Source organism: Ziziphus jujuba, chromosome 7, assembly GCF_031755915.1.
Source record: "Ziziphus jujuba cultivar Dongzao chromosome 7, ASM3175591v1".
Lineage (NCBI taxonomy): Eukaryota > Viridiplantae > Streptophyta > Magnoliopsida > Rosales > Rhamnaceae > Ziziphus > Ziziphus jujuba.
Genome location: NC_083385.1, coordinates 26186227 through 26203807, shown reverse-complemented (window position 1 = coordinate 26203807; position 17581 = coordinate 26186227). Strand labels below are relative to the sequence as shown.

Here is a 17581-nt window from a genome sequence, read left to right as displayed (position 1 = left end):
CACCACCAGTTATGCATTCAAAAAACAAAACATTATCTCAGTCTAATCTTCCACAATAATTCAAATTTTCCTACATTACTTTTGGAAAACAAACATGGAAATTTTAAGTAAACAAATAAAATTTGATAATAGAAGGGTGGGAGGATCACACCTTGAGACATCCTCCTCTTCCTTCGACTTCAAAATGATAATCATCAGCAAATCAAACTCTTATATATCCTTAGAAATCCATGAAAACAAACAAATAACTCTACAATTCCAAATAAATAATCAAATTGCAAAGAGCAATAAAAGCTAGTGTGTTAAAATGGAAAAAGTATATTCTTAAGAAAATAAAGAAGATAAAACAAAGAAAAAGAATCAATTTTCTAATGGTTCCTTGTCTTCTTAGCAACTGAACACCTAAATATAGAAAGAAAGATGGAGAGGAGAGAATAAGAGATGGACCTCAGTTTATAAAAATCATTAACAATAATCCCCACTAACTTGTTGGAATCATACAGCAGAAGTCAAAAATTGCACAGTTGAATATAATATGTGATAGATATATTTTCATCATTCATTACTAACCTGCAATAGTGTAGAAATTTCTTCTTAAATGCACAGGACCTTCCAAACTATTTTTTACGTGATAGATTTGTGAATCATACATTGGAAGCCAAGAATTGCTCAGTTGAATATAATATATGATAGATATATTTTCATCATCCATTATTAACCTATAATAGTGTAGAAAATTACCTTCCAAACTATTCTCTACATGACAAATCTGTATATGGGTGCACCTAATCACAAAAGAAACAAAAAAGTTAATATGAAAAACATTATGAAACCTCATAGTTTCTATTTTTCTCTCAAGCTGTGTTGATTTTCTACTGAGATTCTCAATCTCTAGAAAATAATACATAAAACCTTATGTAATTGAAGGCTAGTAAGCAATGTATATATAACTCTAATCCTCCTAGGATTTCTTAATGCCTTGGGCCCAATTAGTGGGCTCCTTTTTGTATCTTAATAACCAGTTAAATGAGTTTTGTCATTTAATAAGCTAGTTCAAAGATCTTACAGCCCATTATTAATCAATGCTCATGATCAATGGATTAGCTTGTTCTAACAGCATAAATCCAACAATCTCCCACTTGTTCTGAGTAAGCCTGGGACATTGATCTAATCCAGTGCTACTACACTAAAAGCCCATATTTGAACTCCAAGATTAATAATATTTATATGTATTTTTCATTAGTAAAATATCAATAATTAATAATTAACAATTTATTCCAATCAATTAATTATTCATTCCTTTGACATATTAGTTTTTCTAATATATCTAAGTACCGAAACATATCAAGAGGATATTTCATACAAAATTCATTTTGTACATTTCATAAAAACTTGTAATCAAAAAACTATAATTCCCAAATTATCAAGATATTAGTCTTTATTAATAGACCTCACTTATTGATAATTCAAAGAACCATAGTGACTTAATTACATATTTATAATATACTCAGGATTAAAAAAAAAATAGCACATCGAATACTGCCTGAGATTTAATTCCTTTCACAAAAATTTATCCTTAATTAACACTCTCCTTGATCCTCTCAGAATGACTATAATTCATTACAATATTTTATAATAACTAAGACAGATTATTTTATAAAATAGTGCAGTCTAAATAAAGTGACCAACTTTATCTAAAAACTGTGAGACAATTCATTAATTATGAGAACCTATGATCATGTCTTCTATGAACTTACCCATATGATTATATATTATATAATTAATCTAGACCTTATACGTAAAATATAATGTGCAAAAACCTTTTAAAAAAACTTTATATTATTAAATCAGAAAATGAAATTACAACATATCTTGCTCCTAGAGTACAAATGTAATTAACTCCCATTTACTCTAAAGTAAATGTGGGACCCTTTTCAGACCCATACTATCTACATGTTTCTTAAATATTTGCTTAGGTAGAATTTTAGTAAAAATGTTTGCTAAATTTTCTTCAGAAGCTATCTTAGTAACCGCTGTGTCTCCTCTCTGTATGAAATCATGGATCAAGTGGTAATTCCTTTCTTTGTGTTTCTATCTCTTGTGATACTTAAGCTCTTTGAACTATGCTACGCCCCTACTACCGTCACAGTGAAGGTAATGGGCCAATTTGCACATGGTATCACCAAAATGTCCATAAGGAATTTCTTAAGCCACACAGTTTCCTTTGCAGCTTCATATATAGCCTCATATTCAGCTTCAGTGGTAGAGTTAGCAACACAAGTGTGTTTAATGTTCTCTAACTAATGGCTCCTCCATTTATGGTAAACACATAGCTTGACATTAATTTACTAGAGTCAATATCTCCTTGGAAATTTGAGTTTGTATAACTAAGGATTTTTAGACTCCCACTAGAATATACAAGCATATAATCTCTCATTCTCCTAAGATATTTGAGTATATCCTTTACTGCAACCCAGTATTCCACTTTGGGATTACATTGGAAATGATACACTATTCCCACTACATAGCAAATATCTAGCCTAGTACACAGTATGGCATACATGAGATTACCTACTGCTGAAGCATAAAGTTTCTTACTCAATTATTTCTCCTCAGTAGTTTTTGATGATTGCTCCTTAAAAATATGCATTCCATGTCTAAAGGGTAAAAATCCCCTCTTAGAAGTTTCCAAGCCATACTTAGGCACTATTTTATCAATATAGGAAGCTTGAGATAAAGCCAACATCTTATTCTTCCAGTCTTGTAAAAGTTTGATCCTTAGAATATAGTTAGCTTCACCCAAGTCCTTCATATCAAATTGCTCTTTCAAGTAATTCTTTACTCCTAATAACACCTTCATATTGTTTCTAATTAGAAGGATATTATCTACATAAAGAATCAGAAAAATTACTACTGAACCTTGAATCTTTTTGTATACACATGGTTTATCAGGACTTTTCTCAAAACTGAACGTTTGTGTGATCCAATCAAACATGATGTTTCATGACCTGAATGTTTGCTTAAGTTCATGAATTGACCTATGCAACTTACATACCATATGTTCTTGGCTTTTTACTTCATACCCTTCTAGTTGCTGCATATAAATGTCCTCTTCTAGCTCACCATTTAGAAGCTATCTTAACATTCATTTGTCAAATCTCATAATCGAGAGCTACTGTTATAGTTAAGAGAATTCAGATAAATTTAAGTATGGCTACTAGCGAAAAAGTTTCTTCATAATCTATATCCTTTTTTTGGATAAACATTTTACCACCAATCTAGCTTTGAAGGTGTTTACCTCTCATCTAGTCCTCTTTTTCTCTTGTAGATCCACTTGCATCCAATACGTTTTACTCCTTTAGGTGCTTCTACAAAAGACCAAACTGAGTTATCCATAGATTCCATTTCACAGTCTATGGCATTTTTTCCACTCTTGCACATTAACATCCTTCAGTGCTTCCTTGTAAATGGTAGGTCATCATCTGGATTATCCATAATGACCTGATATGTCTAACCTAATAAATCATACCTTGTAGGTTTATCTATCACTCCACCACTATGAGTTTACCACTCTAGCTGTTGTACATGTACAAAAGGATCCAAGTTCTGTGGTTACGGTGGTGGATCATCAATCTCTTCATTATCCTCTTCTTGCTGTTGAGTTCGATCCTGAATTGGTTCCTGTGCTTGTTCACCTTTAGTACTTCTTGCAGATTTTCTCCTCTTTGAACATGCATAAGAAATAGAAGTGTAGGCACAAGATTTTTCATTGGATCTCGAACTGAGTCAAGCTCTTCAAGAATCACCTTACTCTTAGGTTTCAAATTCATCATATAATCCTCTTTTAAGAAAGTAGTATGATTACTTACAATCACTTTCTTTTCCTGTGGATTATAAAAGATTTCACCTTTCGTTCCCTTAAGATAGCCTATAAACACATACACTTCTGTACTAGATTGCAATTTTTGAGATTTCTATGCTAAGACATGTGCCTGAGCACCTCAAATCCGAATATGGTTTAAACTAGATTTGTGCCCTTTCTATAATTTTATGGATGTCTTTAAAACAGATTTCGACAGAATCAAGTTCAGTACTTATATAGCTGTTTCTAAGGTATATCCTCAGAACAAATCAGGCAAAGATAAATAAGTAAGCATTGACCTCACCGTATCCGAAAGAGTCCTATTTTTTCTTTCAGCAACTCCATTTTGCTGAGGTGTTCTAGAGGATGACAATTGAGAAACTATCCCCTCTTGAGCCAAGAAAGACTTGAACTCACTAGATAGGTATTCACTGCCTCGATCAGACCGAAACTATTTTATATGGAATCCTAATTGCTTTTCTACCTCAGTCTTATACTTTCAAAATTTTTTAAAAACTTTAAACTTATGGTGCATTAGGTAAACAAAACCATATCTTAAGTAGTTATCAATAAACATCATAAAATACTCAAACCCGCCTCTATCTTGAAAACTCATTGGTCTGCATACATCAGTATGCACTAATTCTAACTGTACAATGGCACGATTTCCTTTGGCTTTGAAAGGCCTCTTTGTCATTTTACCTTCCAAACAAGATGCACTACTGGTATAGATTCAAAGATAAAGGAATTAAAAATTTCGATCTTAACCAAACCATGAATCCTGTTAGAGTTAATATGACCTAATTGCAAATGTGAAAGATAGATTTCATTCAACATTCTTCTTTTCATAGATAAGGGAAGTTGCTCATCATCTATATTTTCAATAGCATTACTATTATAGGACAAATGAGATAAAAAATAAAGACCTTCAATTTTCCAGAACCAATAAAAGTACCATTGCTTTTAATTGAAACTGAAGAATTAAATTGTTTTGTTAAACCATGTAAATAAACAACTAACAAAAACCAAATTCCTCTTAAAAGTCGAAACAAATAAATAGCCTAGCAAAAATGAAGTTTTATTATAAAAAGATAACTCCACTAGTCCTATTACCATCATAAAGACATGTTCCCCATTTACCAACCTCAAGCTTCTTTGTCCTTTGTTAACCGCGCTCTTTTGTTTGAACCACTGCTAAGAGAAACAAACATGGTTAGTAGCTCTTAAATCGATGATCTATTTATCATTGTAATTCCCCACTAAAAAAGCCTCAACTACATGTAAATTACACATACCTGATTTAGAACAATCCTTTTTCCAATGACACTTTTGATTGCACTAGAAGCACTTACCTTTCAGTTTCTTCATTACAACTGGTTAGATCTCATTACTGCTTTTTGTTCTTCTTACCACCTTTAGGTTGCCCTTCAAGTTTAGAAGAACCTTTAGCATGATATGCACTTGCTGGCTTCACGAGAGTCATTTTAGCATTCTCAAACTGGTGCATAAACTTAATAGGAGAAAGCTTCATATGATGCATATTATAGTTCAGTTGATTGCAACTATCAGGTAGAGATTCTAAGATCATATTGGTATGCACCTCTTCATCCAACTTAACGTCCATCAGCTCTGTATGACTGAAATGCCTCATCACCGTGAGACAATGATCCTGGACATTCCCTCCAGTCATACAAGAGTACATTAGTGCCTTTATTGCTGTTTGTTTAGCAGTACTACTGCTTTTGGCAAACATCCTATCTAGAATCTTGATGATTTCTAATGCATCTTCTAGATTGGTTATTTGCTTCTACAAATGACTGGCAACTTTGATAAGAATATAACAGTGAACTATAGTATTCGTTCGTTGCTAATCTGCATATATTATCTTAGTTTCCTCAGATGCATTTGCAGCAGGTTCTTAGGGCTTTGGAGTTGTTAGGACAAACTTGATTCTCTCAAACTCAAGGATAATAAAAAGATTGATTTTCTATTTTTCATAGTCATTTCCATCCATAGGCTTTTAACTCAAGATCATAACTAAGGGATTTAGATTTGATATTTTTTGAAAATAAAAAAATGCACATATATTAACATGTAACTTTCACTACAAATGTAAAAATATGCAGATCCCTTAACTACTTATTTCTTATGTTTATTATAACAATAATTTAGTTTCCATTATAAACTAAACTGTAAACATGATATGTCTAATGTTCTACTAAGTCAGCTCCCAAGAAATGTGAGGTGGGTCTCAAACTTCTTAAAAACCTATTCTATATGCCCTACAACATAATTAAGATTTTGAAATTAATTTAGGTCCAATCCAATAAAACCCAATTATGTTTATCCATTGGGGCATCATATAAATATTTTATTATTAGACCTTTAATGGAGGTCATAGGTTTTAAATTAATTAAATTAATTTTAACCTTCACCCATTCAATATTTTGCAATCAGATTAATTTAGGGATTTTCCATAATAATATAATCTAAAATATATATTATTATATACATACATATATCATATGATGCATTAATACGACACCACCTATTCTATATGCCATACAAACATGTTATATCCATATAATTTAAACAATTATAAAAAACTAGTCCAAACATGATTTCTTGGCCCATTCCTCTTCCTTTCTCCAGATCTTGCAAGTCCATGGGGTGTGGACCAAGCTAGAACTGGCTTTTTAGGGTTTTAAACCCAAAACCACAAAATACTAGCATGTCCCCTTGTTGAACTCAAGCACTGAAAACATCAGTGGTGGCCGTACAAAACTCCGGCTACCATGAAACTTTACAGATAGGTGATCCATCATAAGAAGAATCTACCTACCGAAAATCAACCTAAATGGACCTTACACATGCCCTCACATACTTAAGGAAACCAAGCTAGTGAGATTCACTTGCAGCCATTTCCAGTGGCGCATGTGAGTGCCTCTTCCAGCTTGTAATGCCATTCCGGTTTCTTGTTGGCTTTACCACTTTGTGTACTATCCGTCTATGGTGGTTGTGCTCAAAACTAATCTCCATATAGGCTTGAAAATTGATGAACATTGACGACAGCATGTTTTCTTTTGGGTATTTTACATATATTTTTCCTAAAATCCAATTTTATTACCAAAAAAAAAATTCTAGAAAAATAAATAAATCAAGGAGGAAACCTAATCTTATGATTAGCCTCCTTATTACATCCCAAAAAAAAAAAAATACAAGCAAAAATCTAGTATGGATTAAGGCAAAAAACCAATCATTCATGCATAATACCAAAATTATAAATAATATGAACATTAGAACCCCTAGGTGCAATATATCTAATAAACGTCATATATATACAAAATTTAAATTATGGATTCAATCTATCACACACCGATTCAACCGGTGCTCTAATATCAATTATTAGAATAATACAGCAGAAGCTAAGAATCACACAGTTAAATATAAATTATAAATAATATGAATATTAGAACCCCTAGGTGCAATATATCTAATAAACGTCATATATATATAAAATTTAAATTATGGATTCAATCTATCACACACCGATTCAACCGGTGCTCTGATATCAATTATTAGAATAATACAGCAAAAGCTAAGAACCACACAGTTCAATATAATATGTAATAGATATATTTTTATCATCCATTACTAACTTATAATAGTGAAGAAAATTTCTTTTTGAATCCATAAGACCTTCAAAACTATTCTTTATGTGACAGATCTATGTGTGGGCGCACCTGATCACGAAAGAAATGAGAACGTTAATCTAAAAAACACTTTGAAATCTCATAGTTTATGTTTTTATCTCAAGGTATTTGATTATCTACTGAAATTCTCAATCTCTAAAAATAATACGTAAAACCTTATGTAACTGGAGGGTAGTAAGCAGTTTACATATAGACTGCTAACTCTAATCCTTTTAAGGTTTCATAACACCTTGAGGCCAATTAATGGGCTCTTTGTATTTTAAGAACCAGCTAAACAAACTCTATCATTTAATAAGCTAGTTTGAGGATCCTATGGTCCATTATCAACTAATGCTTCTGATAAATGGATTGCTTGCTCCAAAAGCATAAATCCAACACAACCATAGCCCATGAAAAACAACTTTATATCTTAATCAAGAAAAATAAAAATTTGTCCATATTAAAACCCAAAAGCAAAATCCAACAAAAAAAGCCACATAAAAAAATTCAAAATCACATGGAAAAAAAAAATTGTATATGTTATCTTGATTTTAACATATTGAAACTTAGATTCCACATCTTCTAAACCATGTCCTCCACTTTAGCTTCTTCAATTTCTTCCTGCTTCTTATCTCTAGTTGCTCTTTCTCTTCAAATTCCATGACTCTCTCTAGTTCCCTACAAATTGGCAAGCAATGAAGAAGACCTTTCTTTATTTTTTTATTTTTTTATTTTTATTTTAATTAAAAAGAAGAAGAGGTTGAAATGACAATCTTACCCCTGAATTCATGAAAGAAAAAAGGTCATGTGTATTGCACATAATACTTAACATGGGAAAGTGAATGGAGTTAAGGTCAGGGGTATAAGTGCAAACCTTCTATAAGTTCAAAAGGTATAGATAGTGAATTTTAAACACAAGGGGTAATTTGCAAATCTCCTAAAAATTCAGGGAGCATTGGCATAAAAAATCTTTTTGTTTTCGATAAATTCCATCGAGTAGTTTCTTAACCATTAAATTTTGATTATAATATGACTAACCTCAAAAAAAAAAAAAATCCTTCCTTTTTAATCAACATTTTCAATGCCAATAATTTTTTTTTTTATAAAAATATTGGTTTGGAAATTTTTAAAACATTTGTTGCACAAAAATTATATTCTTTTCCAAAAGATATCACATTTCTTTTTTCTTTTTTCTTTTTTTTAATCACTCTATTAGGACTCAATCATTTTAAATATTTCATCACAATGATGTTAGTTATCCTATCATTATTAAATGGTCAAATCCCATCCACATACCCTTTTTACTTAAAACTATTCATATAATCATCAATTCCCTCCATATAGGAAGGATTTAGTTGTGATGACCATTTCAAAACTTAAAATTAGAATTTAAATTTTATTTGATTTGATCGGGATTGAATAATTAGACTGTGAGTGGGCCTTAAGTTTGATTTTTTATCGGTTAAAAATTTTGAGTTGACTAGTACACCGTGGCAAAAAGCTCACACACACAAGTTCACGTATTGACATTATACCTAATTCTGAGTTACGGTTAAAAATTACAATCCTGAGAAGTTTTGTTCATCAATATTATATCAATTTCTAAACCAATCCCAGATTTTTATTTATTAGTGACAAGAGTCTATACATACATAGGGAACCATGCCTTCGAAAATAATTTAAAAAATACCAAAAATATCCCTAAAATAAATTCAAATAGACAGGCAGATTGAACCCAGTCGACCCATTTCTACCACCCCCTCTAATAAGATCTATGCTATCATGACATGATTTCTAGCCATTAAACATTACACGTGCCATATTGCCTTGTGACTTAAAATCCAATGACCAAAACCCTCAATTTTCCGATCAATCCACAGTCGAATGCACCAAGATTAGCCATTTACAGTCGGCGGCCATTTTTTCTCGACCCATACTCCCTCCCCCTATTTAGGACCCTCTAAATCCATTTGCACCATCCGTTTGTCGAAATTCTTCATGGTTTGAGAGATCCTTCAACATCAAGTTTAATCGAATTTTTCAATGTGTTTTCTGACCACCAGCGATGTTTTTAGCAAAATGAGCTTAGATTCTTATTACTCATATAAAAGACTATCATTGACATAAAGTTTGTAAATTTTGGATTTTGTTTGATACTTATTCGATTATTGTGTCGATTAGTTTAATACCGAGTAAATTAGGACTATCTTTGGACATAATTGGAAAAATTGGATGAAATTGAAGTCGGATTAGTGTAATTAGGTGTCAATGGGATCCAAGGGAAGGTTTAATTTTATTAAATTGGCCTTCAAAGTGAAAAATCCCAATTTTAGGTATTAGATATTTAGGGCTCACAGTATAATTGGATTATTCGGTATCAAAATTTTAGAGTTATTGAAGTAATTTTGGGACATTGGTACACATTTTTATTTTTGAAGCCTATGGAATATTTTATTCAGATTTTAGGGAATGAAGCTGATATTGGAGGCAATTCGGCAAAGGAGCTAATTTAAGTTGTGATATATGAATGAATTTGTATTTTTCGAAAACGTTTAGGGTTATATATATGTTTTATTTTACTATTTGCATTTTAGAAGTACAAATTTTGTATGATCTTACTTTTGCAATAAATGTCTTACATGATTTATTATTTTATTTTCTAGAATAATTGTGGAAGTATTATGGCAGAAATATATTTTGATATTCATTTATAAAAATATGTGTATAAATTTTGTGGGTATCTATAGTTATTATATGAGGTTAATTGTGGAAAATTTATATTTTGGACAAATGGATATAGGCTATGAAATTTTTTATTTATGAATTATTATGTACCATTACCTTACCTTAGTTGTTGGATTTGACGAATATTGGTATGTATGCTTTATTACCATCTCCCATTGATCATGTGTTTCATTGAAGTTGGATATGATGTCTTAGCTCTTTGATGCCTTAGGACCCCTAAGGACCATAAAAGAATTTCTCCCCGCCCCCCCCCCCCCCCCCCCATAGCTCTGCGACACATTAAGACGCTAGGTATGGTCATACAACAATATTGGTAATGGAATTGGTACACAAATGACTAATGATTATTTGAATTATGGTTATTGAGATTTGTATTGCTACTTTTGGTTTTTAATATTTGAGAATTAATCGTTTAATAAATTTTGTGAAGTATGGTTTGATCTTATTATTTTATATCGTTTAATCAACCAAAAAAACATTTTATGATTTTGGGGAACTAATTGGATTTCGGTAAAATCATTTTTCTAAATAAGGGATGTTATAATGAGTTTTGAGGGAAATGTTTTAGTAAGCATAATTATTTTCTAAACTTTATCTTTATTCACTTAATGAACTTATCTCATAGTTTTATTTTTTTTAAATTGCTCTTTTAGGCTTCAGCTAACAGCTAGTGCATACTGTGTCTGAGCACCATTTCATCATCACCCTCATGCATTTCTTCATTATCGCATCTTTACTTTTGTCGTATTTCCACTGCTGATGTATTGTCTCTTTTTTGTTTCATAATGAGACTACTATACACTTTATTTTGTGTATATTTGGACTCATTTACTTCTTTTAGTATGCTCTGGTGGGTTGATCTAATATGTACACTTATTTCTAATTTTCTTTCTCTTGAATTGGAATCATTGATGGGTATGACTATGATTTCAGAATTTCTTTTAAAACATACTCTATTTTGTGTATATTTGGACTCATTTACTTCTTTTAGTATGCTTTGGTGGGTTGACCTAATATGTACATTCTCTTGAATTGGAATCATTGATGGGTATGACTATGATTTCAGAATTTCTTTTAAAACCATTTTTTTTTCTCTTTTATGCTATTGGATTATATTTAATTTACAAGGGGATCCCACTGAACTCTTAGTACTTGTTTAATGAGGTTGCCCTAGGCAGGATCATCTTAGTGCCTAGAAAGAGCCTCAGGAGCAGTCTTGTCAATTTTTTTATCAGAGCATAGGGTTTTCTTGATTCCTGTGGACTCACATTGTTATGTGCATCGTAGCCTTTCGATATTGTTTCTACTTCATTGACATTTTCTTATTCTTTTATTTAATTTGGGCTAAATATCATTTTGAGTTGAATTTTTTTTTTTTTTTTATTTAGATCCAAAGATGTCTTCTAGACATTGTAGACTTAGACATAAGTAGGAGCTAGTTGAGGGTATGGGTGAGGCCACTATAAGGATTGAGCACATAGAGCATTTGGTTGAAACTATAGCGAGGGGTATGCATACGAGCCCTTTGGGCCCCACAATGAAGCAGGCTAGAGAGTTGGGTGTAATGGCATTTGAAACCACCACTAGTCCATTAGTAGCATTGGTTTAGTTAGCTGTAGTTGAGAAGACTTTGAAGGAGGGCATATAGTATCCTAATGAGGACAAGGTTAGGCTCGTGGGTTTCTTTTTGAAGGGTGATGCTCGCTCTTGGTGAGGTAGGTGAGCGAGAAATACGGGATCACACATAGGAGCAATTCAAGGAGGCCTTTGATGCTGATTTTTGTCCTCCAGCCTATAGGGAGTCAAAGTTTGAAGTTTGAAGAGATTGACTCAGAGACCATATCTGTTGCAGAGTATGAGAAAAAGTTTAGAGAGCTATTACAATTTGGACTTTTCATGATTACTGATGATGCCATAAAGAAGCAGAGGTTTTTGAATGGGTTGAGTGAGCATATTGCTAAGGGAGTCTCAAGAGCTTACCATCCTACTTATCAGGCTTTGTAAGAGGCCGCTTTTAATTTGAGGCTCAAATGGAGATACGTAAGCCTTGATGACAATTTTTAGGGCTTTGGATGCTCCTAGTTAGGGGTCATCCAAAAAAGGCAATTTCAGCTTTGGGACATCTAGAAAAGATAGAGTTAGAGCAGGGAAACACAATGCTAGTAGTAGCAAATTTCATGGGGTACTCACAGTTATAGTACCAGCTATCAGTCTACTAGTAATTATGATGGTTTTGCCTTTTTGGGAAATTCAGTTGTCATTCAGATGTCATTCTGGTGGTTTATCTAACTATTCATGAGCTCTTAGCTTCTACTTAGGGATGTACCAGAGAGGTGATGGATGTATGCATTGTGGGCAGTGTGGTCATTTTAAATGGGAGTTACCTTTTCTGTTTGGTGGTATAGAAGCTCCTAGGTTCAGCCATCCTTATAAGCAAAATGGTTCTAGCTACTGTCAACAGCAATCTAGTGGTGTTGGCAAATAAGGTGCTCAGGCGTGACAAGTTGACCTTAGTTCTTCTGGGACTAAAGCACCAGTAGCATCTAGAGGTTCTAGCAATGGTAAATGGGGATGACCACTAGTTAAAGGCAGTCCTTTTAATGATGTAGGCTCTAGCCACACCTGATACGGTTATAGATATGATATTGATTCTCATGGTTGACACTCGCATTCTTATTTATTCCTAGAGCTACACATTATTCTGTATCAAGTAGTCTAGTAGTATAGGTGGATAAATATCTTGTTTCTTTATATTTGACCATAGAAGTTTCCACACCCACAAAAAAGTTATTATGGTCGAATGAAGTGTGGAAGGGGTGTATGATCACCATTAAGGACCAAAAGATAGAAGTAGATTTGATTTTGTTGGAGCTTTATGATGAGAACCTGCCTGTACCTGCATAATCGACAACCTGTTGGGGTGCTAACCTGATACGGATGAAGACCAGGTCGATCACTAGGGCACAAGCTAAGAGGTTTAAGGATAGCCTTGCTGCCTTTATACAGGGAGCAATCCATTCTCAAAAGGGCTTGTCCATACCCGAAGATACAAGACCCATTTTAATCATCCAAGTGGTGAAGTTTGATACGGACCCTGATAGCTATTTTTCGTGCAAATATAGACTCCGGGCAGCAAGAAATGGTTCCAAAATTTCATGGATTCAATACATATCTTTAAGAGGTCATGGAATCAAGTCAAGACAGCTTCAAAGGAAAATAAAAAGGGGTTGTGCGCACAAGGGAGAAAGATTGCCGGTTTTGCTGTATTACTTGCTGGCTTTATTGTATTTTGTTGAGTTGACATTTTCTCTTTGTTCCAATCAAGGGCAATGTGTGGGACTCCATGATAATCCTATTTGGCATCCTACAAAGCATATGGAAGCTGATTTGGAGCTTAAATTGGTCAAAGATAGCTTAGTAAAAAATATAGCTATTTGGTTTCCTAATTTAATTTTGACTTTTTGATTTAGGAAATTAATCTTTTATTTGGTTTCTATTTATTTATTTGCTGAAAAAATCAACTTAAGAAAGTTATTATTTTATTATTTTCATTGTAAATTAATTAATTCCTAATTCAAAATAAGGGAATTAATTAATTAAAATTAGACTAGGAAAGGAGAGAGAAAATTCGGTCACCTTTAGGAAACAACATGCTTGGCTGGTTTTTGCTTTAGATTTTAGGGTTTATTTTTTTATGACTCTAGCCTATTTAAGAGCTTATTTCTTAGGAAGAAAACAACTTTAATAATATTCAAAAATTATTTTGTCAGATTGAATTTCTTTTTGTTCTCTTTAAACACCTAAAACACCATTAGAGAGTGATAGTTTTAGTTTTGATTTATCAATAGGACATCCATTATTTATTGTGGCATCTTCATTATACCAAGATTTTTAATCAGAGGTTGGTTAGGGATTGAGGTCAATCCATTAAAATCTGAACTTAATTGAGATCCGGGCTAATATAATATGGGTTTAGGTGCGTGTCGACCTAGGTTCGTATCACTTTAGGGTTAGATACTATTTTGGGGATAGATTTGGCTTATAGCCAATCATGCTTCTATGGATTGTTTCAATAAGGAGGTCACCTTCACATGACCGGGATTACCTAAGGTTATATTTGTAAAGAGTGCAGGATTCCTACATTAGGCTTGATGTTGACTATTGCTGCACGCTACATGCTTTGAAAGGGTGTAAGGGATTTTTGACATACATCATTGATACTAAAGCCAGTGAGGTGAGGCTTAAAGATATTTATGTATTGCGGAATTTCTTAGATGTATTTCCTAAGGATCTTCTTGGGTTGGCTATGAAGAGAGAGATAAACTTTGCTATTGATCTTGTTCCTAATGTTGGTCCTATCTCATTACCGCCATACCAAATGGACTCAACAAAGTTGAAGGAATTGAAGACTTAGTTTCTAAAGTTAGTAGGATATGGGGTTTGTGAGACCAAATGTGTCTCGTTAGGGTGCACCAATTCTGTTTGTGAAAAAGAAAATGGCCCTATGTAGTCGTGTATTGATTATAGGTAGTTGAATAAGATTACTGAATAGAACTGATATCCCTTATCACGTATTGATGATTTGTTTGATCAGCTACAGGGTGCGACAGTGTTTTCCAAGATCGATGTGAGGTCCTACTATTACTAGTTGTGGATTAAAGAATCTGATATTCCTAAGAGTGCTTTTAAGACTCAATATGGATATTATAAGTTCTTGAAGATGCCTTTTGGTTTTGACCAATACTCCTGCAACCTTCATGGATCTTATAAACAGGGTTTTTTACACCCGTTCTTGGATGGATTCATCATAGTCTTTATTGATGACATCCTGGTGTATTCTTAGAGTAAGGAAGAGCATGAGGAACCATGAGGAACATCTAAGGTTAGTGTTGCATACCTTGAGGAAGCACCAAAAGTATGCTAAGTTTAGCAAGTGTGAGTTTTAGTTGTATGGAGAGGGTTATGGTACCGAGTACTAAACTTCATATTCTAGTAGATAGGGGACTTAAAAGGGAGATTCTTGATAAGGCTCATAGCTCGGTATATGCCATACATCCCGATAGCACCAAGATATATTATACTTTATGAGAGTATTATCGATGAAAAAGGATAAAAAAAAAAAAAAAGAAAAAAAAAAAGGTTATAGATTATGTATCCAAGTGTTTGGTACGTCAGTAGATAGAAGCAAAGAAGGAAATGCCTTCAGGATTTTTACTACCTTTGCCTATTCGATTATGAAAATGGAAGCATAGCCCCATGGACTTTTTGTTCAAGCTTTCTTGTACTCAGATAGGTCACGATCGTATCTGGGTGCTTGTTGACTAACTCATGAAGTTCATGTACTTTTTGATGATTTGTGAGACTTATTCATCGCAAGATTTGGCTAAGCTTTATGTGAAGGAGATTGTGAGTTTTCACGAAGTTCCTATGTCTATTATCTTACATAGGGACATGTGGCTCACATCTAGGTTTTTAGAGAGTCTGCAGATAGCTTTGGGTACAAAGCTACATTTTTGTACTGCTTTCACCCACATATAGATGGGCAGTCGGAGAGGACTATATAGACTTTAGATGATATATTGAGATCTTATGTACTGCAATTAAAGGGGACTTAGTAGTCTGACCTACCTTTAGTAAAGTTCACTTACAGTGACAGTCATCATTTAAGCATTGGTATGGTATCTTATGAGACCTTGTATAGGAGGCAGTGTAGGACTCCTGTATGTTAGAGTAAGACTAGTGATTTGCAGCACAGAGGTCATGATTATGCACAATATAGAGCCAATAAAGTCAAGATCATTCATGAGAGGCTGAAAGTAGCTTAAGACAAACAAAAAAGTTATGTAGATTTCAAAAAAAGGACCTTGAATTTGATATTGAAGATAAAGTGTTCTTGAAACTATCGCATTGGAAAGGAGTGTTACATTTTGGGAAGCAAGGGAAATTAAGTGCTAGGTACATTAGACCATATGAGATCACTAAGAAGGTTGGAGCCATTGCTTATCGACTTACTTTACCGATGGAGCTCTCTCAGATTCATGAAGTTTTTCATATGTCTATATTTCACAAGTATAGATTGAACCCCCTATATGAGTTGGAGACTAAACAGATTCAGCTAAGGGAGTACGTATCTTATAAAGAGTAGCTAGTACAGGTCCTTGACATAGAAATCAGAAGCTTTATACCAAAATCACACCCCTTAGTGAAAGTCCTGTGGAGGAACCATGCAGTAGAGAAAGCTACGTAAGAACCAAAGGACTAAACACAGAGTCAATTTTCATACCTTTTCTAGCACTTAAATACAAATTTCTTCGACAAAATTTCTTTTAGGGTAGGTTGTGGTGATCCGTCCTAAAATTTAAAATTAGAATTTAAATTTTATTTGTTTTGACCAAGATTGACTAGTTAGACTGTGAGTGAGCCTTAGGTTTGACTTTTTATTGGTTAGAAGTTTGGGTTGATCGGTACACCGTGAAGTATAGCTCATCGATATGAGTTCACAGACTAACGGCATGCGTAATTCTGATTATGGCTTCTAGAAGTTTTGATCATCAATATTATATCAATATCCAAATCAATCTCAGATTCTTATCTATTAATGACCTAAGGGTTTATATATATAGATACATGGGGAACAGTGTTTTTAATAAACAATTTAAAAAATACCAAAAATATCCCCAAAACCTTAAGAAATTCAAGCACAGGCACTGACCAAATTAGGTCAACCCGTTTCCACCACCCTTTCCAATGGAATATTCATCGATCGACATGATTTGTCGACATTAAGCATTACAGTACCATACTACATTATGGCCCAAAGTTTGGCTACAAAACCCCTAATTTTTCGATTGATTTACCACCAAAACTTGCTGGGATTGGCCATCCAAAGCTAACAGCGATGATCGTAAGGGTTTTCGGCAAGTTGGTCATTTTTCAGCTATTATAACTTAACCCTACATTTCTTCGTCCTATTTTGGACCTTCTAAATCCATTGGCACCCTCTGTTTGTTGAAATTCTTTACAGTTTGAGAGATTCATCAACATCAGTTTGACTAAATTTTCATGTGTTTTCCAAGCATCGGTGATGTTTTTGGACCAAAGTGAGCTTAGATTATTGTTACCCATTCCAGAAGCTTTTCATTATTATAAAATTTGTAAATTTGGATGTCGTTTGATAATTTTTTTCATCTTTTGATCAATTAGTTTTAGACTGTGTTTGGACACAATTGGACAAATTAGATGTAATTAAAGTTGGATTAGTGTAATTAGGAGTTAATGGAAT

The 17581-nt window shown here is 33.3% G+C and overlaps 1 protein-coding gene across 1 annotated transcript; it reads right to left on the bottom strand.

Annotated features, from left to right (window-relative positions):
* Positions 1-5249: 5249 nt before the first annotated feature.
* LOC107425681 (uncharacterized) lies at positions 5250-5615 on the bottom strand. The gene has a single exon (XM_016035696.3). It carries the CDS (start codon positions 5613-5615, stop codon positions 5250-5252), a length of 366 nt encoding a protein of 121 aa, XP_015891182.3.
* Between the last annotated feature and the right edge of the window lie 11966 nt (positions 5616-17581).